The 23769-nt window shown below is 40.6% G+C and overlaps 1 protein-coding gene across 4 annotated transcripts in view; it reads right to left on the reverse strand.

The window, feature by feature from the left end:
* The window catches only part of TTN (titin), a 244001-nt gene that overhangs the window by 198418 nt on the left and 21814 nt on the right, over positions 1-23769 (reverse strand). For all 4 annotated transcript variants that reach the window (XM_063341962.1, XM_063341960.1, XM_063341959.1 and 1 more), the window contains 23 exons: positions 23530-23760; positions 22742-22986; positions 21801-22024; positions 21535-21699; positions 21263-21431; positions 19083-20773; positions 18706-18987; positions 18169-18435; positions 17746-18018; positions 17375-17638; positions 17014-17274; positions 16208-16468; positions 15453-15716; positions 15100-15360; positions 14665-14925; positions 13953-14213; positions 13724-13865; positions 13463-13628; positions 13027-13258; positions 12154-12438; positions 11933-12058; positions 9648-9836; positions 5476-5532 (listed from right to left, as the gene is read on the reverse strand). In XM_063341962.1, coding sequence (XP_063198032.1) covers positions 5476-5532; positions 9648-9836; positions 11933-12058; positions 12154-12438; positions 13027-13258; positions 13463-13628; positions 13724-13865; positions 13953-14213; positions 14665-14925; positions 15100-15360; positions 15453-15716; positions 16208-16468; positions 17014-17274; positions 17375-17638; positions 17746-18018; positions 18169-18435; positions 18706-18987; positions 19083-20773; positions 21263-21431; positions 21535-21699; positions 21801-22024; positions 22742-22986; positions 23530-23760 — 6577 coding nt within the window. The remainder of the gene's footprint in view (positions 1-5475; positions 5533-9647; positions 9837-11932; positions 12059-12153; positions 12439-13026; positions 13259-13462; positions 13629-13723; positions 13866-13952; positions 14214-14664; positions 14926-15099; positions 15361-15452; positions 15717-16207; positions 16469-17013; positions 17275-17374; positions 17639-17745; positions 18019-18168; positions 18436-18705; positions 18988-19082; positions 20774-21262; positions 21432-21534; positions 21700-21800; positions 22025-22741; positions 22987-23529; positions 23761-23769) is intronic.

Genomic DNA, 23769 nt, shown 5'->3' on the forward strand with positions numbered 1-23769 from the left:
TGTGCTATACACTGAGCCTTCAGATGGTGTGGAGTAGCGCTCAGGTGGTGTGCCGTACCCTGAGCCCTCTGATGGTGTGGAGTAGCGCTCGGGTGGTGTGCCGTACCCTGAGCCCTCTGATGGTGTGGAGTAGTGCTCGGGTGGTGTGCTGTATCCTGAGCCCTCAGATGGTGTGAAGTAGCGCTCAGGCGTGCTGAGTGGTGTGTGATAGGATGTTGATGAAGCTGTTTCAAAGATCTCCACTGAGGAGGGAGGTGTGTAGAAGCGGTCCGAATCAGGTGATTCCTCTCCACTCCCACTCTCCAGCTCTATAGACATTTCCGACTCAGGAGAGAAGGGCCGGGTGAGTTCCTGTTGGTTGTTGTAGTAGTCGTAAACTGTGCTAAAGGTAACCTCCTCCACTTCCAGTGACGTGATGGTCTCTCGCTGCTCCTTCTGAACTGTCCCTTTGAGATCTGGAGTTTCCTGCACCCCACTTGACCTTAAATATTTGGCCAGGGACAAGTCAGGCTCTAGCCCTGAGGCTTGAACAGTACTGGGCTCTGGACCTGCAGAAATATCCTCCCACAGTCCTTCTCCATCCAAGCTATTCTCAGAGGCTTCCTCAGTGGGAGTCCTCTTCTTGCCCCAAGACTCCTTCCTTTGTTCCTTCTGTGCCACAGGATCATCCATTATTAAATCAAGTAATAGTTGGCCAAAAGAGAAGCCCTGGGTTGTGTTTGATTCCTGTTGAGTGTCCCTGTGCATCTCCTCAGGGGAATCCGTGCTTTCTATCTCACAGGTGGAGCTGGTCATTCCTGTCTCAAAGACCTTTTCTATCCCAGAACCTTCTTCCTCCTCTGCCTGATGCACAGTCTGGGGTTTCTTTTCACGTGCAGCTTTTTTCAAGTCAATGATGAAGCTGTCACTCTGTGAGTCTGTGGTCTCCAGTCGTTCCCCACTCTCCCACACGTGTGTTTCCTGCACTCCTCTTTGGAAATCTGCTGTGGATTCCACCAGAAAACTCTGCATTTTGCCCTCAGGTGAATCCTCCCCACAGACACTCACCTCTAACTCATTAATTTTTTCAGCCGAAGATCCCTCTTCAGCAGGTATCATGATATTGTCAAGGTCCCCATTATGGATTTGCAAATCGTCCCTTCTGATTTCTCTTGGCTGTGCCTCTTCCTGGGCACCAACCTCCTCCTGCTGCATCCTATAGCTCTGACGCAGCTCCTCACTTAAAGACATCTCTTCCACAAGCACATCATGTTGGTGCACAGGAGAGAGGAGCCCAGTCACTCCTACTTCTACACTCTCCAGCGCTGTGGGGGTTTGTCCCTGTTCTGTGTCTACAGTCTCTTCTGCTGGGAAAGACCCCACAAACGTCTTCAGATCAAATGTGATATTGGTCTCTTCAGAATCAGATGGCAAGAGCTGCTCTTCGAAATGCACTTCTTCTAGGTGAACCTCAGCTTCCTCAGTAAAAACCTGGCCTGAGTTTTCTATGCCAGGAGGCATAGAAGCATTGCCTACATCAGACTCTATTTCTTGCAGTGTTTGCCCATCACTATGCATTTCCCAGTGTGTGGCACCCCCAGCATCAATCATTTCTTCTTTACAAAGACGATCATCAACCTCGATGTCCTGTTCAATATCAACTGATCTCTCCTGCTCCTTGGACTGTTCCTCCTGCTGATCTTCTGTGCATAAGTAATAAAAGCCAAACTGCTTCTTTGTGGGTGTGCTTGCAATGTTGTCCTGCAGGTGGGGAACACTTGGCTCTTCTACAAGAGGCACATCAGGAGACGTTGCCTCACAGGCAGGGGCATTGCTCTCCTCCATGTAAACATCACTCCCTTCTTGCATCACAGGTGATACAGGAATGAAAAACTGTGAATCCTCACACTCCCTTGTCAGAGCAGACTGCTCAGAAATGTGTGTTTGCCCTTTCACTTCCATAAACGGTGCCTTCAGGATGTCCCAGGACAGAGCATCTGTATGTGGTACCACCTTGTCTCCCTCAGCCTCTGGCTCCTCTGAAAAGTGACCTGAGTCCTTGGCCACTAGCTCATGCTCTTCCCTGGGCATGCTGGTGTACATCTCAGTGGCATCAATTCCAAAGATATGCTCCTCGGAGACAGCTTTTCCTTTGTTCTGACTCATTTCAGAAATACCATCTGTATCCCTCACGCTTTCTTTTGTAAAATCTATTTCTTGCCTTGCATAAACTTCCATGGTATCCAGCACCACTGTCTCCTCAATCTCACTTTCCCTAAAGTGAGTAGTTTTCTCAGACTCTGCTTCGAACTGCTCACCAGAAGATGGAGACAGCCTCAGGGACCAGGGTAGGTGGGCTTCCTCCTCCTTGGGACATGTGATCTGTTCCTCTTTATCCTTCCCAAGTGTGCTGAGACCTTGGAGCTGGAGAACGTGGTCCATGGCAGGCAGTTCCTCAGTGCCTCCATCCTTGCTATACAACCTGGGTGCACTGGGCTGCACTGTCAGCTCAGAGGAAGTCTGTGCTGTTCCAGCCGCATTCTTGGCCACAAAACAATACAGCCCAGCATCCGTGACAGAGACCTCTCGGATATGTAAACGGTACATGCCACTCTTGCCTTTCTCAAACCTCAGCCTCTCACAGGCAGAGAGGCTCTGGCCATTCAGGGACCAGGCCACAGCTGGTGGGGGCTGCCCAGACACAGCACACTCCAACACCACTGCCTCTCCTTCGTGGCAATGAATGTGTGCTGGGGCTTCTGCCACAATTTGGGGTGGTTCATTTCCCACATCAAATGAAAACTTGAACTTGTGCTTTATGGTGGGAGCAGCCTGGCCTGGAGAGGGACGCGTGGCGTCCCTCATTTCTGTGTCTTGCTCTGGTGTTGGAGTGGGGGCAGTGATTTTGATTTCCACAGGCAGCGACAGCAAGTCTGAGTCTGGAACTGCACTTAGCAGTCCCTGCTCTGCTGCGAAGGCCAGGCTGACTTCTTCCTCCTCCTCCTCCATCTCCTTCACCTTCACCTTCTCCTCTTCCTCCACCACCTTCTCTTCCTCCTCCCCTTCTTCCTCCTTCACCTTCTCCTCCTCTTCCTCCTCCACCTTCTTCTCCTCCTCCTCCTCCTTCCCCTCTTCCTCCTCCTTCACCTTCTCCTCCTCTTCCTCCTCCTCCTCTTTCTTCCCTTCCTCTTCCTCCTCCTTCTTCATGGCCTCATAGGCTGGCATCTGCCGCCTCACATGGAGTGCAGCTGAGGTGCTGACTGTGCCCAGTGGATTGAAGATCACACAGGTGATGGTCCCACCATGCTGTGGGAGCAGGGATGGGAACGTCAGTGTAGAGCGGCACTCTGTGGTGTGAACAGCGGTGCCTCGGATGCGTCCCACAGGCTTGTTGTTGTTGTACCAAGTGACTGTGGGCTGTGGGCGGCCATGGAAGAGGCAGGAGAAGGTGCATTTATGCCCCTCAACAGCCTCCTGGGACTTGATTTCCTGGACAAAGAGGGGTGGGCAGGGCTCCAGGAGTCCACCTGGCCTCTGCCATCTCTCCCCTGCAGCCTTGGGCCTGTGGTACCCCTTCACTACCTGCATTGTGAGGGGCTCCGAGCCATCCATTGTGGCAGCCACCTCAGGTGGGCTGGGTTTCCCAGGAGGGCCTCCCTGAGGCATGGACATGAAGGTTTCCTGCTTCTTTTTCAGCGCTGCCCGCTTTGCCTCCCGCAGTCGCTGCAGCTTCCAACGGATCTCCTCATCCAGCAGCTCCTCAGCATCCACCACTGTGCCACCGTGCTCCCTACCACATGCCAGCCCTGGACGGTGAGGCCCCACCAGTGGCAGCCTCTGGAAATGGATGGTTCGTACCATACCCCTGCCTGAGGAGACATCTCCAAGCAACTGCTCAGCCTCCTGCCCCTTGTCAAAGGGCGAGCCGGTGCAACGGAGCACCACCCGCAGCCGGTCCTCCTGCCGCTGCTGCAGCAGGCACTCCCAGCTCCCCTGCATCCACTCCGCTTTCCCTGCGGAACCTAAGCCCTGCTGTTCCCCACTGCGTGCCACCAGCAGCGAAGCAGTGGACTCGGCTGAGCCCTCACTGTTAATGGCAAATACCCTGTAACTGCCAGCGTCATGCTCCCGCACATCCCGCACCTCCAAGCTGGCATGGTGCGTGTGCTCCTCGCTCTCGGTGCGGATCACCTTGCGGCAGTCCTGGCGGACCGGACGGTTGTTGTGAAACCAGGACATGTGGGGCGCTGGACATGCCACCAGCTTGCACTGGAAGAGGGCAGGGTCCCCCTCCAAGACAGACCTACACTTGAGGCCTTGTGTGAAGGTGGGTTTACGGTTCTGGGTGCAAGCCAGCACCGCCGCCGTCCCAGGTCCCTCGAGGTTCTCCTTGCTGTGCTGCTCTGCAAGAGAAGGAGACTGGGTTACAACACACCACACTCTGCCTGCCATCTGATTGAAAAAAATGAAATAGCAATATATTGAAATAAAAAATGGGCATGCAACAGATTTCATCACACACCCAGGGAAAAAAAAGTAATTCACTCACCATATTTGTTCGAATAAACGCAACGCCTTGCTCTGTTTTAAAGATTGACACGAAAATCGTTCGTTGTCTGTTCTTTCTTCAGAGTGTGGAAATTTCTTCTTGAACAAGCAAAAATGAATTTCAAAATAACACGTTCTTCTCTGCGTGTATGTTTTTGCTGCCTGGAAAAGCTGTGTGTCTTTGGGTGGCAAAGAAGAAAATCTTACCTGACTTGCAGACAGTAGAATAAACGCCCTTTCTGACCCTTCTGTTTGCAGATTAAATGTTCAAACAATTGAGAAAAAATATTTTGAAAGATATTTTTTAAAAAGTAAGTAATTAGCTAACATGAAATGAGAAGGCGTTTATTCGAACTAATACAGCCACTAACTTCACAGTGTTATGCACAAGGAAAAAAGCAAGCAACATGAACCACGTATGCTATCTGCAAGCCAGGGTAAGAAATGTATAATGATGAATTAATGTACGTAAAAAAAAAGTGCAAGGAATCAATGGGAATGTGTAGCTTTCACATATCCTAAACAACAAATGCTTTCTAGTATACTTCATCCATCCATCCAATAGTGTCCATTGTACTGATTAATGTTAGGTTGCTAACTTGTTTACAAATAATGATTAAGATTTGTATAACTTCCTTCTGAAGTAAACTATTCCATGCATTCAAAAGGAAATTGAACAAATAAAAGCTCTGTGAACAGCTGCAAAGCATGAAGTAAAAGTTAAGAATACGGCTGCAAAATTATAAATTTGAAGTTTTAAACATATTTTAAAACTTAAATAACCTTAAAATGCAGGTAACCCTTTGCATATCAAAACAAACATGCAACATGTTCCAATATGCTTCAAAGTATGTCTGTCTTTCCCCTCAGACACTACATGTAAGCAGATAAAAGCTTTTCACAATCACTGGTACTAATTATTCAGTGTAACATCATTGGTGACTGTACCTTTCACTTCCATTTCAACCTCTTCCTCTAGCTTCTCATGAATAATTTTTTCAGGAGCTAGAATAAAAAGACAAAAATTTTTGAGCTATACGTGCTAAATATGCCAATCAACCACTTATATAGTTAAACCATCCAGTATCTCTTGAAAATATACAGAAATTCACACATACGTACACATAAATGCATGCCAAACAATTCAAACACTTGATAAATTTTGAGAACAGAGTAATCAAATGCTTTCAAACTTGTTTGCAATGTACACTTTTCTATAAGATTGTCTTTCTTTTTTGCAGGGTGGGGAAAAGTTTCTAAAGTAACATGCCTTTATCATGCCTTAAATCCCTAAAGAAAACATTCAACAATCCACAGACTAATGAGATGCTTCTCGTTCTTTATTATCTCCCAGGGAATGAATGGACTGGAATGCAATGATGCTATGCACGAGGAATTGATACTTGGAAGGAACATGCAGTTGCCAACCTGTCACTCTCAGATGGGTGCTGCACTCGGCTTGTCCTGCAGGATTAACTATTCTGCACTTGTATATACCCTTGTGGCTCTGACCAACTTTCAACAATCTTAAACTGCACAGTGGCCCATCGTGTTTTAAGGAACACAATGCAGACTCCTCAACTATTTGCTGATTGCACAGCCAGACCACACAAGGTGTAGGTGCACCCTTCATTATACAAAAGAGTAACACATCATCTCCTTCTTTTACAGTGGTTTCTGAAGGCAGAGTTTCAAGAAACTCTGGTGCTTCGGCGTCAGTGTCTGTGATGTCTTCACACGGCACAACATCAGGATAGTAGACTCTGTTTCTTTGCTTCTCAGTTTCATATGGTCTTTGGGATGTAGATATAAACAAGCTCGAGGTTTTCTTGGCAGGTTCTTGCTTAACTTCAGATGCTTTAAACTGACAATCTCTGGCTGCTTTAAAGCTTTTAGTGTCTGATTCAAGGGTAATTTTTGTTACTGCTTTGGCTTGTGCTTCTTTTGCTAGGTAAGAATAAAGTTAGGAAAAGGATTAGATGAGATCTTTTGCAGGAATTAAAAATATCCGTATACTTAGTGGGAAAAAAACCCCAATAATTAGTATTGAAAGAATGTCCAGCATATTAGTGCTACAACAACGTTATTAAATATGAGTGATTACCCATTCAAGAGCTCTATTCCTGCTGGGGTAATTGTAGGTAGCAGTTAAGTCTATGAGATTTTCATGGGATCAAGACTTGGTCTGTAATGCCTAATGCAAGAACATCTTTATTTTTAATTGAGAGCCTCAATTTAGGAAGTAGCAGCAGAAGATTATGTAAAGTGCTTTGCACAGCTCAAGAGTGAAGAAAGAAACTTCAGTATTTAAGAGCCAAAACACGATCAATGGCTTGCTCTTTGACCTCAGCAGAAATACTGTCACCTGTCCAGTGTAGTGATAATACATTTTTGGGTCTCCACTAGTGGTAACACTAGTAACATTTTAATATGCTGATGTCAGGAAGAAGTGAACGAAGTCTTATCAAAAATAAATACTTATATCTCAGGGAGAGTGAAGGGTAGAAGACAATTCTTATCTTCCTTAAACTCCAGCTTTGGGAATTCTCAAAATGCTAAAATTCCTACCAGCCTGTTTTGCTTTACATCGCACTGCGTATCATGAAGGATATGAGGAATAAAAAGCCTCAGATGTCTGTGACTTGCTGGGAAGAGGCATGAAGTTACAATACCAACTTCCCAGTACTGCACAGGTCAATTTTGAATAGAGCTGTAAATGTGGAGGAAAAACTCCAAAGCATTATTAATAGAGCTTTCTTAATTAAATACTGATAGTAAAGGAAATATGAGTGAGCTGTAGGCAGTGATAATGAAGTTGCAAAAGATAAGTCATAATGTTAAAAGTCAGATAACCACCTTTGACTGTTAGCATTGCAGCAGTTGTTGTCCCTCCATAATCATTGTATACAGTACAACTGTACAGTCCTTGATCTGTCAGCTGGGCATTTAGGATTGTGAGCAGTAGGACACTTCCATTTTGTGATATCTTCAGTTTTTCAGATCCTTCTATCGTTTCACCTTCATGGGCCCAAAGAAACTCAGAGAAGAATTCACTTTCTAAGCCACATACGAACTGAGCAGTATCACCACATTTCACGGTTAGGTCTTTGAGCTGCAAGAGAATCTTTGGAGGGACATTCATTTCCTGAGCAGTGGCCACAGAGATCCTGGTGCTCTGAGATGTTTGGGAAAGGACTGTTGTGTGCATAGCTTCCATTTCTTCAACCGATGTAGCCTTCATGGTCAAACTTTCTGATACTCTCTCAAAAACCTGTACACCCAATTGCTGTGGTGGTTGTTGCACTGTTTTAAATTCTTTTTGGTAAGTTTTAATGTTCTTCTTTGTGAGGGGAGCAACATGAAGTTCTGATATAGCCTGTGACCGGATAGACTCTTTTACGTCTTTCCCAGAACTTTGCCTATCTAGGGCTTGCACTGTGTAATCAAGTAACAAAAATAACAACAATATTAGTATCTAAATAACTTTACTAGGCCATGCTCTGAACAAAATCAAACAGCATGAAGGATGAAAATGAATTGTCTTCATTTGAAAACTCAGCATGCCAGATGCACTGCGCTCTTGACACAAAGATTATCCATTCACATATATGAATGACAAGTGATGCCTAATCTAGTCATGCAGTTGATACACAGTTGATGCTTGTCTCTTCTTTCACTGAAGTTGCCCGTTTTAGTATTGGAAACTTATTATGGAACTTTTTAAGGAGGTATTTTACTTTCTTTTTCCCTACAGGATAGTGCAAAATACCTCAGTCAATGCTATAAAGATCACTTAATTCCTTGTTTTAAAAAACTGAACGCCTGCAGTAAAGAGATTCTATTCTTTGACCAATCTCAAGATGCAAATTTGCAAATTTCCAAATGTTAACAGCTTAAACAGAAGAAATGAGAGTGGCTGGGTTACAGAGCATAGGTTCTACTAACATTAACTGGTAAAGAAATGGTGTGAAACAAGGAAAGAAGAACATTAGTAACAGTGTAAAAGTGTGGTATAAAACAAACTGAATCCCTTTGAAGTAAAAATGGGGCTTTACCTTCTGCAGTCACTGTAAGTGTAGCTGTACAAGTTGTTTCTCCAGCACTATTTCTTGCCTTGCAAGAGTATTGGCCAGCATGCTCTAAGAAAGCATCTACTATTATCAGTATAGCTGTGCCTGTAGACTCATCAAAGTGGAAAACTATGTCTTTTGTTGGCAACATGAGTTGTTGATTATGAAACCACTGGATTTTTGGTTTGGGCATGCCAGAGACTCTAGCTTGAAATCTGACTGATTCCCCGTTGTATACCCTGCAGCTCGAAATAGGCTGGATAAAGGTGGGCCTTTGGCCAACAGACTCCTCCTTAAGTGAAACAGATGAAGAAACATGCCAATGGGACTCTGATGTAACTTCTTCAACATTTTTAAATCCTGAAAAGAAGCACGCCAACTTTTAATTTCTTACCCTACACTACAATAAATTTTCTCTCTCATTCAAGATTTTATTTTTCTAACTTGCAATTTAACAGCGTGGATTATACTAATTCATAATTTATAAAATCTGTTGCAAAAAGAAAACAAAATATTTATGGTTAAATAATATCAAGGACAATATAGAACTTAAATAGCAAATTCTCCAGACAATATTTCTGCTCTAAAACTTCGGTCAATATTTCATCAATTCATACAAATGTAAACCATATTTTTTCAGTTGCCCAAGTACCTGGTACACACCTCTATTTAACACGTTTTCCAACACTTTCAAAGTAATTTATTTTATACAAAACCTCTTACTAGATTCTCCACTCAGTCAAACCAAAGCATGTGTAAGCAAAGCAATACCATTAGAAAGAAGGTTTCTACCGTGTTTGCTGCGTGACAGATTCTTATACTGGAGAGAATGAAAAGGTGAGGTGCATGGAACAGTGAAAAAGGTGAAATAAGTTTTCCTGTGCATGACCAATATTCTGAAGACATAAATGTATACTGTGGACATTGTAAATGGTGGCAATTGAGTTAAAAGACAACATGACAGACACCGACTCACATATAATAGTGTATATTAAGATTAGTATTGGAACATGACCTAAACAAGACATCTTCTTTAATCGCACACTGTACCTTCTAACTTCAAGGTAGCAGTGCTTGTCACTTGGCCTACAGAATTACTAGCCACAAAGGTATAGATTCCTTCATCCTCTGGATAAGCTTCAGCAATCTCCAGCTGGTAAGTATCTTCAAACTGAGTCATTCTAAAAAAACGTGATGGCTTGATCTCTCTCTCTTTGCTGTACCAAGAGACTTTCAGATCTGCTCAAGCAACAGAAAGAAGACAAAAATGTCTAAGTTATGATATTAGACTAGTAAGTACACATTATTTGTACATTTATATCGCTCAGAAATCTTAAATCTCAAGCATCTCTTTAAATTTAAATGTGCCTTGTATTACTTTGGTAATGTATAATCAGTGGAAAATGGCTTTAAGTTTTCATTTCTGCACTGAAAATATTTGTATGGGAAAACTGATTCTGGTGCTGCTGTATTCCAGTGTAAAAATAGTTTTTCCTTTCCCCTCTTAATGTATAAGTTTAAAAATATTTTGCCACTACCAAAATCAGAGAAAGTCTCACTTTTAAAAAGGGATTAAACAGGCTATAAAATCGCTTGGTTGAGCTGAACAAATTAAAGAAATTAAAATAGAATATCCTTTTGCTAAGGACAGTACCTCACCTCTTTTTGTTGCAAATATTCTAAGTTTTGCACTTCACATTTCTCAAGAATGGTCCTGTGTTTCTTTGTTCCTTTGTAAAATTCCTGTATAAAATGCTGTCTTACTTGACTCGTGTAGATTCTTTTAGACTTGGGAAAGAAGAGGACTGAAGCAGACTTCAGAACCTTGCCTCTCCACCTGGCACTATATTACATCATGAATCAAATGTTTTCACACAAATAGTGTGTTATTACTGACATCAGAAGAAAGCGACGGTGTTTTTAATAGAGATGCATAGTGTGTACCTTTAAACAACTGTATTTGCATTCATGTATTACCTAACCTAAGATAAAAGGTTTTCACAACTCAAGTGAGAGGTATGCAAATCCATTTGGATAGACTATCCAATAAAGGAAATTTTCAATACAAAAAATTTAATCACTGAAAGGATTATCAGGCACTGGACCAGGCTGCCCAGGGAAGTGGTTGAGTCACCATCTCTGGAGGTATTTAAAAGATGTGTAGGTGTGGCGCTCGGGGACATGGTTTAGTGGTGGCTTTGGCAGTGTTAGGTTAACGGTTGGACTCGATGATCTTAAAGGTATCTTCCAACCTAAACAATTCTATGATTCTATGAAAGGGGACCTAGATGAAAGGATCCTTATGCTCTGTGCTGTAAATGCGGCTTCCACATTCACATAAATACAGTTCTTGTAAAAAGAGTTACACTAGCAGGCTTTTCACAGAGGGCAGGCCAGTCCTTCCAACTTATATTTTCTGAGTTTTAGCACCACTTCTAAAGCAGGATCAGATTTGTGTAAAGCTTTTTTAAAAAAAGTTGGAGTTTGATTTCAAGTAGTGGAAATCCAAATTTTATATATTTGCATATAAATGTATATTACCAATTTTACATGGATTTTTACACAGTTATCACTCAGGATTATGTTTAAATTTGGAGTTTTATTTACCATTACATAATTGTAAATTCTTTGGGATTGGAACTGTATCTCATTCTGCAGTTTACCATGTGAATATTTTATTACTAGTCATACTTAAGTCCATTTATTGAAGTGAAAAAAGGTTTTATGTGGTTTTGTGTTAACTTAGAAAGAATTATATTAATTGGAGAATTGTATTCTTTGTAACTAAAACTAGCAAACACCTTTTTATGCTGTTAAAAATAATGCAATTGCCGTTTACTGTTTGCAGAGTGATATGAGATACTTAGGAATATTAGGATAAAGATTGAGGCATAGTTTCAGTCTGTTTGCTTAGATAATTGACATGACACTGTGTCATCAGATACTTCATCAAGTTCATTTAACATGATAATGCATTTCCACCATGACACTCCATGTTTTGAAACTCTGTGTTTTACTCATTGACACAGTTTTCCAACATCAGTTAGCATTTGAAACACTGAGAAGTTTCCAAAGACAAAGTTTTTGAAACAGACCTACTTTTTAGAAATGCTTAATGTTTATGACAGTTTATAACTTCCATGCTTGATGCCATCTTTAACATATGACTTGCTTAACTGATAGCTGTCAGCGAGTAATATTTTGCTGTGCGCTTATATCAAATAACTACTTCTAGAGAAAGTCCAATCCCAGTGTATATGCTGTTGCATTTTTTCTGAGCTCAAGATGAAAAATTCTGAGAGATTAAAAGATGTACAGGTTCTCATTAAACTCACCTGTCCCTGTAACTCTGCACTGAAAACGAGCGGACTGTCCCTCGGATGTAACAGCATCACGCAGTGGTATTATGACAGCAGGTGGATATACTGGCACTTCTAGCTCAGGAGAAACAACTTCTGGGACTAAAGGATAAGAAAAAGAAGTCATTTTTAAAGATGATCACACACATGTTGACAATCTCATTTCACAGATATTGTTATGAGGCCAGGAAACTCACTTTCCACTGAAAGTGAAGCTGAAGTTGTAGCAACTCCGTAGTCATTTTTTGCTTCACAGGTGTACACTGCTGCATCTTCAGGGAAAGTTTCGATCAGCAATAGAGTATATTCTTGCGCATCATGAAGAAATTTGCACTTGAAACCTGGAGAAAGCTGTTGATCATCTTTGTACCAAGAAACTTTGGGCTGGGGTTTGCCTGATATCATAGCACAGAAGCGGGCAGGTTTGCCAGACTCCACAGTGGTTGGTTCTAGCTCCTGAATAATCCGGGGTGGCTCTGGAGCTGCAAAATGGGGAAGGGGGGAGGCAAGGTGGGGAAAGGAAGGGGAGAAAGGAGGAGAGAGAGAAATCTCATTATCAATATTTATCAAGGCTTCAAAAGTATTAGCGAGGATATTTTTTTTTTTAATCTTATTATTCCCAATCTTGCATGCCCATGAAAATCTGCCCTTTTCTTTGATACAGGGGGAATGATCTAGCAGCAAGTGTCTTAACATAATTAGCTATGTATGTTGGTGTTTGTGTTTTCTGTCAAAATGTGTCCAAAAATTGTTAGGCTGATCCCTCTGGCAAGGCATATTTGTCCATATGGACAAATTAGTTTTATTTGGACTTGAGAATTTCCTGGTCTAAATAAATACACTGGGGAAAAGAACTGCTATAGCATTTTCATCAGTGAGACAACTATTTCAGTAGAGCAAGAAACATCCTTGTACATGAGCGTTTTGGTAGTGTTCCAAACATAAGATTCTCTTTGGATATTTTATTTTTTTTTTACTTTCAGAGTTAAAATTCCAGAAAAGCTACATAGTAATCAGAAAAAAAACAGGGTAATAAACGCAGTAAAAGCATTGTTTGCGGGGACACATACCATTCACATAAAGAACAACAGAACTCCTATTCCGTCCTGCAACAAAAGTATATTCTCCAGCATCAGAGTAAGTGGTTTCAAAGATGCTCATTCGATGAACTCTCCTTTCCACCACATAACTGTATCTTTCCTCATATTGGAAGTTGATCTCAATACCGTCCTTGTACCACTGTGGTTCAATGTCATCTTCATTGACTTCAAATTCAATTTCAGCTCTTTGTCTCTCAATGACCTTTGAACAAGCAGAATAAATATTAGAAATAGCATTTGTTTTCACAGATGGTCCCACATTCCAGTTTCCTAGAAGAAGGCCCTGACCTTACGATTGCAGATTTTTATATTAGGACTCTGTTTGGTTACATATTGATGTTCTGCCTTTGCATTATTCTTTGAGTGACAAAGTTATGAAATATTTATTCTTCTGTATAGGCCATACCTGGATATCTTTATGGATGCTTCTGATACGAATGTCACGACCTTCCACTATCAAATTGGCACTGGATGTGTTTCCACCTGCCACTACAGTGTACTGACCAGCATCAGACATTCTTGTGGAAGGAATGATGAGACGATGGACATATTTCTCTCTCTGAATTTTCATCCTAAGGATGATTTCATCAGAAAAGAAAATGAACAAGTTCTTTTCTGGTGGAAAATACGTAACAAAAGTCAATACAGTGTAGAAGCAATCATTTACCTGTCACCAATCTGGAGTTCTTGTCCATCCTTCATCCACTGGACCTGAATGTCAGGTTCTGAAACTTCACATTCAAAAATAGCCCTCCTCTTCTCCACAACCTTGATATCTTTAATATGCTTTCTAAATTCAATGTGACGAGCTAGGGCAGAAAAAAAATAGAATGAGTGCCACGATACTATTTAAGGCACTAGACATCACTAAATATACAAATCAAGAGGGCAAATACCTTCCACATATAAAGTGGCTGATGAAGCTGCTTTTCCAGCAACAAAGGTGTATTCTGCAGCATCACCAAAATGCACATTCCTTATGGAGAGGGAGTGTGTGAGCTTCTTTGTTCGTATCTGGCATTTATCAGTTGATTTTATTTCTACCCCATTCTTTAGCCATTTATATGAGATACCTTCATAGTTAACAGTAACTTCAAACGTTATTGTATCTTTCTCTTCAGCATTGATGTCTTTTAGCATGGAGGTAATTAGGATGGCTAAAAGAAAAGAAATGGACATGGTTTCATTTTTTTTTGTTCTGGTTTGCTTTATTTTAAATGAATGTTAACTGGATCAGACACATTTCAAATTCTTTAAGACAGATCCTGATTTTTGGTAATATTAAAAGGAAAGCTCTGTGTCCAGAATCAATAGTACAACTAAATTTCCAAAAACTTCTGAATGACATAGGAATTCAAATTCTAATTCTGTCTCCTATGATGACTTGGCATTTAGGCATGTTGGCCTAAACAGAACAAGCCAGGATCTGACTTTCAAGTTCACAGCTTGTAGATCTCTTTTAAAAATGTAATTGAGGCTGTTTAAGGTTATTTGAAAATATGTCTACAACAGTGCTGGTTTTGTCTGAATTGCACCAAGTGCATGTATTAACACAAACTCTATTATTGGTAACTGTAAAATATTCTGGTTAAATTCATTTTTACATACGTTTTACAGTCAGAGTTGCACTGACTCTGTCATTTCCACAGACAAATGTGTATTCTGCAGAATCTTCACTGCTTGTGTTCATGATATTGAGCTGATGGAGTTTCCCCTGGACTACTATTTTGAACTTTTCACTCATTTCAATCTCCACACCATTTTTCAACCAGACGGCAGGCACATTGAAATGAGAAACTTCACATTGAAAAGAGGCAGTTTTGGTCTCAGGGATCTCAATATTTTTCATGGTCTTTGTGATGTGTATGGCTAAGAGGGAAAAAAAAAGATAAAAGAAAAGAAAGGATTTTTTAAAAGTCAGTATGTATGGAAGACTGCAAAAAAATAAGGGTAACCGCGTAGGAAGCATCAGGTCAAGTTGTTTGATATGAGTTGGTGTAGCAATTCATATAATTACTTTCTTACAAACTTAACAATACTTACTTTCCACAAACAGCTTTGCTTTACACTCGATTTGCCCAACAAGAGCTGTGTATTCCCCAGCATCAGCAGGAGATATGTTATGCAGCATAAGCTTGTGAACTTTCCTTTGAGAGATCATCTTGCATTTATCACTTTGTTTAAGCTCAATATTTTTGTGGAACCATCGGACTGGTACAGTGTCATGGGATACACTCAGTTCAAACGAGACAACAGCGTTTTCCAAAGCAGTCACATCCTTTGGCTTTTTGATGATCTTGACAGCTTGAGGAAAAAAGTTAGCAAGATTCAGCAGTGTGTTTCATTTGAATTTCAAACCACATGTTAAAGCAAATATTGAAACCAGATTGACTTACTTTCCACATGAAGTCTGGCATTTGCTCCTATCTTTCCAAGCTTAAAGCTATAAACAGACTCATCAGTGACAACACAGTGTTTGATTTTCAGTGTGTGAACAGTTCCTTTCACTGAAATTTCGTATTTATCATTTGATTCAAGTTCAACACCATTTTTAATCCACAGAGCTCCTTTCACATCAGGGTGGGTAAGTTCTACACTGAAAACTGCCTCCTGTGTTTCCGTCACAGTTAAGTTCTTTAGTGTCTTCTTTATCTTAACAGCTAGGGGGAAAAAAAAAAAAGGAAAAAACAAAACTTGACAAAACAGACCAAAACTAAAAATTGTAGAAAATATAATATTCTTAATAAACCTGAATCGTGGGTCTTCATTTTAAAATCTAGTATGTATATATTGATTTATACAGTTTCCAGCAAGGTGGTGTGGTTGGAACACAAAAAGGAATATTTACTTGTAACATCCATGAGAAACAGATTTTTTTATATGTTTACTGCACAAGTAGCAAAGAGTGAGTTTCTACTTGCTAGCCAGTACCTTGAATAAAATGTGTTTTTATTAAAATACCAAGCTAAATTCCAAATACGGAGACTCCAAAAATACAGTCAGTTTGCTATCTCAGAAAACACATCATAGTATAAAAATATTTTCAAAAAATGAAGCAAAATATGCTTGTATCTTAAGGCCTGATCTAAGACATAGTGAGTGACTCTGGGCTGAGTCTTAAAGACACCAGTTCGTTGTAAAAAATACTGACCTTCAACCTTCAGTTTGGCAGATGTCTTTGAGCTTGCTATTTCATAGCTATATTCACCCATATCATCCAGTTTCGTGACAGGGATATTGAGCCTTCTCTTTACACCATCAGATTCAGCACGGTACTGATCTGTCATAGGTAATGGTCTACCATTTTTTAGCCACTGGCCATCTGATTCAGGATTTGCCACCTCACATTCAAAAACAGCTGCCTGGGACTCAGCCACAGTCAGGTCAGTGAGAGGCTTTGAAATGGCACCACCTGTTGGGAAGGAAAAGCACATCTGTTTGTTGTGTTGCCGTTCAGCTTTCCCCCATACAGAAATGCAACCACGTGAAAAGTTGGTGCTGGAATTCTTTGCCCTAGTTTGCAGCATGCCCATAGACATTCTGAGTTCCGTGAAAAATCAAGAATAGAATGTGACCTGAACATCACAAAGAGATACTTCTTACTTCTATCCTAGTTTTTCTCATTTATTATTTTTTATTATCAGCACAGCTGCATTGAACATTCAAGACAAAAACCTTATTTTTTACATTAATTACATCCAAAGTGTACTACCGAATTACATACTATGGCTCTGATTCAGGAAAACATATAAGCAATTATGTAAAAGCTTTGTTAAAATAAAATTATACCAATCACAAAAGATAAGCGGAAGAGCAAGGAGAACACAGAAAAAAAGATAAATTAAAGACAAAAAAGTGCAGAAACAGCACAATTGCTACAATTACAAAATATAGTACGTTGAGCATTGTTTTATATATCACAGTGAAACAAAAATCTTAGCCATTAGCCCTACTAACCTGCTACTATAAGCTTTCCAGATGTTTTCTTCTCTCCAGCATAAAATACATATTCTCCTTCATCATCTTTCATCATCTTCACCACTGTCAATTTATATATTTTGCCATGTGCTTCAATTTTATATTTAGGACCAGCCTTGATCTCTTGGCCTTTGAAATGCCAAATTACATCAATCCCTGAATGGGAGAGCTCGACCTCAAAGGATACATTCTGTGTTTCAGTGCAGGTGATGTCATGAAGACCTCTAATAATCTGAATTTCTATAAAAAAAAATACATTAGAAATTCGTTAGTTACTTCCACAATCTTGTATTTAAAGTAATAATTTCACAAAGAACTGCGCATCTTAAAGGAAACCTACTTTCAACTGTGACACTGCAACTTGTTTCAACTTTGCCAACCATTAGCTTATACCGTCCTTCATCTGATGCATGGGTTCTGGTAAGCACCAGCCTCTGTTTATTGCCTTTACACACAGCTTGTACACGTTCATCAGGCTTTATCTGATGATCATTTAGGTACCATTTGGAGGAAGACACATCAGGCGCTGAAACTTTGCATTCAAGGATAGCTTTTGTTCCTTCAACTACGTGAACATCTTTTAGAGGCACCACTATTTCCACACCTGTCAAGTTACAAAAATATTCATAATTAAAAAAACTATGCCTTTAAGAAGTAATCCTTCAGGACCCAAAAATCAAACACGCCTTCACAATCATGATAATGACTTACTGTACACTGTGATCCGTCCAGTGGTTGACAGTTCAAGACCAGGAACACTAAAAGAGTAATTTCCCATATCTTCCTTTGTTGCATCTTCTATCAGCAACATGTGTGACTGTTTATCCAGCACAATGTGAATACGATCACTTGATTGAATTTCATGACCATCTTTCATCCAGACACCTTCCACATTTTCTAGGGAGACTTTAACTTCAAGTTGTACAATATCTCCCTCACAGACTTTTTGATCGGTAAGTCCTTGAAGAATAGCCATGGGACGAGCTGTGAAATGAAATGAAGTTAATTAATCCTCAAAACAGATAATCAGAATATTGAATATTCAGGCAGCATGGGATATAGGGAAATAGCTATCACGTATACTATAATATAGAAAATCTATAGTATATCGACAATATTATTAGAAAGGCTTACGCTTCATCTTCAGTTTGCAGCGAGTCCTTTTTCCACTAACAACAAAGCTATACTCTCCTTGATCATCTTTATTAACGTCTTTAATAGTGAGGATTTGGCGACCACGACGGGATGCAATCACGTATTTATGGTTAGAAGTGAGTTCGACATCTCTGTGATACCATTTCCCCTCCACGTCTTCTGGGGAAACCTCACATTCAAGTTCACCTGAGAAGGATTCTGGTACTTCAACATCTTCAAGTTCTTTAATAAACTCAACCACAACTCCTACAGGCAAAAATAATTACATTCATGGATAAGCTTGATTAGATACCCCTGATGAAAACATTTATTAAATGAGCCTAAGGAAATTAATATATATATGGTGTAACCATTTTACATAAATATATCTCCAAACTTTCATGCTGGATTCTGAGAATATGAAAGCAGCTTAAACATTTCTTAGTAGATTAGACATCAGTTTAAATTGTTTTATTTCTTCCTGAAGCTGATTTCACTTTAACAGTACTGCATAATACTGAGCTATGTGCTTCTTACCTTCCACATTAAGCTTTGCAGTAGTTTTTATGGATTCGTCTTCTATCAGTGCACAGCTGTAGTCATCAGCATCGGACATTTCAATTGCTAGTACAGAAAGAAAATGAGCCTTTCTGTCCGAGTGCATCCTGTATTTGTCTCCAGAATGAATCTCAATCCCATCCTTAAACCATTTCACTTTGACAAAGGGTTCTGATGTCTCACATTCAAATGTTGCCATAGAGTCTCTCTCTTTGGCAACAACATCTTGTAACTTCTGGGTGAAGCTGATTAACTGCTTGGCTGCAAAACAATATGCAATGAATCAACAATGCGCCGGCCATATAGACTTAACACACTATGATAAGCAGTAGCATAAAAGTAAGAATTTAAATTACCTTGTACTAACAGGAAAGCATGGCTAGAAGTTTCACCAGCTATATTGACTGCTTTCACCATGATGCTGGCAGAATCATCAGAAGTCACATCTCTGATGACTAATTCGCAAACGTTATCTTCAGGCCAGTACCAATACACACGATCAGTCCTTTCAATCTGGACACCGTTTTTGAACCACTGGCACTCAGGGTCTGGTTTTCCCACCACTCTCACACGGAAGTGTGCATCTGTCCCCTGGTCTACCGTCTGGCTTTGAATTCGTTCAAATATCTTGGGAGCCTCCATGCTTGGACTAAGTTCAACCTTCTCTGGTTTGAATGTTGGAATGGTGATTTTGCCTTCAGGAGGAAGTGCTTTCTTCTCTTCCTCTGGGATCTCTTTGGTCCAGTGAAGAAGTTCTTCTTTTGTCTTTTTTAGCATTTCTTCATACGATTCATCTTTTTTGCGAGACTTAAGTTCCACAGCAGTGATGGCTTCATAATAGCCCTCTTCTGTCCTACGCTTGAATTTACTACGCAGCTCTTCAGATTCCTCTGAAAGCTTCTCGTGAGTGATTCTTTCAGCCCTTTTCAGTTTCACCACTTCTTTGGTTGTTGCCTCTGCAGGTTTGTCTACCTTCTGTACCTCAAAGAGAAGTTTTCCAGGCTCTGTCACTACAGGCTCGTGTTTGGGTTCAGGAGCACGACGAAGAACAGATCTGAAGTCTTCCCTCTGCTGGATCTCAAGTTTCACCTTATGTTCAATAAAGCCTTCTGGATTCTCTGCAGTGACTTTCACCTCTCCTGTGTCATATGATTTGCAGTCCACAATATCCAGGTAGTAGATTCCGTCATAACGGAGTCTAAACCTTTTGCTCTTACGGATGAGCTGCCCATTGAGGTACCAGTTGACCTTGGGCAAAGGATAGCCAGTCACGCGGCAGCGGAATCGTGCTGTTTCACCTTCCAGGACTCTTGAAGGTTCAGGAACCAAAACAATTTCTGGTTTTTGTTTTTCCTTTTGGTCCAGTGCAACTGCAGGAAGAGCACCCTCATGGGCCATTCTTTCTAACTCTTCAATTCGCTGCAGTCCCCTTCTGCCTTCTGGCAACTGGGATTCTTCCACAAGGCTTTTCTCATCCTTCACGATCAGAGTAGCAGATGTATGGTCTGTACCATATTTGTTAGTTGCCCTGCAAGTGATCACTCCACTATCTCTGGAATAGGCTACCCCATAGTCCAGGCTACAGTACCCAAACTCATTGATCATGCGGAGTCTGTTAGCTGCTTCCAAGGGTTTGCCATCATGCAACCACTCCACCACCATGGTTGGGTCACCAATTGGTGTAAGCCTGCACTCAAAGTGCGCTGGTCCAAATTGCTTGAGCCTTAAAGATGTGAGCTTCTTCTTAAAAAATGGTTTCTGCTGCTTTTCTTTGTCATAGAGGTCTCCTTCCTCCCATTGCTCTTGACCATAACGCAAATGGAGAGGCTCTAACTCTGGTGCTGCAATCTCCTTGGCTTTATAAGTTCCTTTCGGAATGATTAATCTCCTTTCTGGTTCAGGTTCTGCATGTTCAACTTCAACATTTACTTTGCACCGAGTAGTGTCACGCCCAGCTTTATTGATAGCAGTAGCAGTATACCATGCAGCATCTTGCCTGGCAGTAGATTCAATTTTAAGGGCAGCTGCCCCCTTGGTTCCCTCAATCCTGAAATATTAAAACCACTTATTTTAACTTTTTTGCACATCTTTGTTATTCATTTTTGCCCTTGTCCAAAATTAGGCCAAAGCCTCCAAAGGCAAATCTCTGGAGGAACTAGATGTTTTGTTTTTATTTATTCATGTTTATGAGTGCAGTGCCTAAGAATCAAACAGACAGGATAATAAAAACCAGTCTTGAATTCAGTGGCAGTTTGGCCTTCAGAGGACTTAAAAATTAGAGACAGATAAAGGTTCCCTAAATCTCTGTTGTAAAAGCATTGGCTTTGCAGAATGCAAAATATACAAGCTGGAAAAAATGGAGTCCTACAAGGCATTTTCTATCTCTCAGACTTACTGCAATGCAAAAGCTGTTAGTAGCCTCAGTAGTCATTGGACTAAGCCCTTAGTGAATCCCTTCTATGGAAGCAAGGATATTCAGCACACTATAGGATGGTGATTATTAACTTTTCTATTTAAACAAAATAAAAATGCTTACTTTATTTTAGGGTATTTATGAGGTACTATGATGTCACTGTTCTTCAGCCATACAATGTCAGGATTTGGGTTGCCAGTAGCTTTCACTGTCATCTGCAATCTAGAGCCCTCCTTTACGCTAACATTCTTCAGCCTTTCCACGAAGTGTGGTCTGACTAGGTCTTCCTTAGCTGAAAAAACAAGGGTAAGTTATCACGAAAGGAAATGACGTAACCATGTTTTTTAATAAGAAACACTCCTCAGCCTCCTAAAAACAGCATGCACAGTGGATACCTTCCACAGTCAGCGTCATTGAGACTGAAGCTTTGCCTGCTCTATTCTGAGCAATTACAGCCCATTCTCCAGAGTCATCAGGCATAGCAGGAACAATGATCAATGACTGGGTGCCATCTTCTTTAATCACTATTTTATGGGTGTAGTCATTAACCACTTGTTGACCTGCAGATACACATGGAAAAAAAAAGTTGCACTCAAAGCAGTGTCTCAACAAAATGTAAAATGCATATAAGACTGTTTTTTAAGATCGTTTGTTGATGTACCATTATGGAACCAGTATGTCTCTGGCATAGGTCTGCCAACAACTTTTAAGTCAAATCTTGCTGTCTGCCCCTGTGAACATTTAAATGACGTAGGTTTCAGCACAAAAACCGGCTTATATAGTCTCTCTAGTTGTCCTTCATCTGTTTCTTCTAATCTGCGGGCAGGAGAACGAGAAGGAGAACTGCGGGCAGGAGACCGGCTTGGAGAGCGTGGAGAAATAGACCTGCAAGGAAAAAAATGAGGTGTGTATGACAACATCATATAGCAGTGGGCTGACATGGTAAATGGAGTGCAACTTTTGCCTTTAGCATAATATATCTTAAACAGGTTAACCAATTTATCTATGTGAGAAATTGTGAGGAAATTAATTTTTACTTGTAGTCAATTTTCTTTAGGTTTTTGACAGCAATTTGTATAGCTGTATAGTATTAGGATACACCACAGCCAGGGAAATTTTGGGGATTTGGATACTGTACAGATATGGATGTAATCCTGTACACATTTGTGCATGTGTATGTATGGAGACATAACACAGTACGTGGCAACATTGGATTTCTTTCTGTCATAGAAATACAGCTATTTCAAGAGTGGGAAGTAAGAGCTGCACACAGTACTAAAACTCCAAGCGCAAAAGAATATTCTCCCAAAACATGACTACTTTAAGAAATAAATACATTTTCTGAGGTTGTAAATCTGATACTGTGGCTGGATATGCATGTGAATGATGATACTCTGGGAATTGCATTACTCATTAAGAAGGCAAATCAGACAGAGTTGGCACATAAATCAATTTAAGCCACAAAACCCAGCATTTAGAACTTCTTTAGAGGTATGCAGACTCCAATAACTTAAGCTGTTTAGCTGCTGTGTAATGAGTTTTTGTATTGTCTATCACAGCAGACTGAAGTCTCATGAAATTTTTATGTTAATGTGTACCTACCTATATCTTCTCATAACTTCCGGTCCTGGCATATAACCTGGAGCTGCTGTGGGTGCAACTGGCTCAACGTAGAGTTTTGCTGAGCAAATGGCATTTCCTTTCATGTTACTGGCAAAGACAGTATAAATTCCTTCATCTTCAGGTAAAACAACAGGCAAACGCAGGCTGGCACTGCCGTCTTGCAGAACTTCCATGCGGTAGCGCTCTCCATGCCTTATGCGCTTACCGTCTTTGTACCATGCGATCTGCATGGAAAGAAACAGTGGAATGTTATGTGAGCTCTCCTAAAGACAAGGATCCAGTAGTGACCCACGCATACAACATATTACAACTTCTTATTTTTCAGCTGATGTGTCATCACAGCCCATGTATATTTGTTCACATTAACATTTTTACTTGAAACAAGACTAAAGTAACATGCTTTCACAGTAACCTGAAACACAAGTTTTGGAGCTAGAAACAGATATAAAGCCCATTTTGACAAAGAACAAAGTGACCTAGGGCCGGACTTCATACTGTGTTGCCCACTTGGGTGGGCTAACTCGGAGATACTCAGAAGCAAGACCAACTTAACTGGTAAATCTAACCTACCTCCAAACTGGCTAGCCAACTTAACACTATTCTATTAAGGGGCAAAAGGAAAATTTAGCTTGATATCAAAACAAAAAAATGGATTTCCTTTCAGATTTGCTGCTTTCTATGCAGAATGTAGAATGTCTCACAACGAGATGTTTCAAGTAGAGCATCAGATGGTTTTTAAATAGATTAAATAGACAGGTTTGGGGTACCTTTGGCAATGGATATCCAGTCGTCTTGCAATGGAAAGTAACTCCTGTCCCTTCAAAGGTTCTGTAATTCTTTAATCTTAATTCGAATCCTGCTTCTACAGCTTCAGATTCAGAAATATCAACCATCATCTCCTCTCCGTCTTCTTCGAGGAGTTCATCTAAGGTGGTCTTGATAATTCTGAGTTCAATTTCCTTGATAAGTCTTTCTTCGAAAGAAGAAATATGGAATTCCTATATAGA

Source organism: Chroicocephalus ridibundus, chromosome 7 (genome assembly GCF_963924245.1).
Source record: "Chroicocephalus ridibundus chromosome 7, bChrRid1.1, whole genome shotgun sequence".
Classification (NCBI taxonomy): domain Eukaryota; kingdom Metazoa; phylum Chordata; class Aves; order Charadriiformes; family Laridae; genus Chroicocephalus; species Chroicocephalus ridibundus.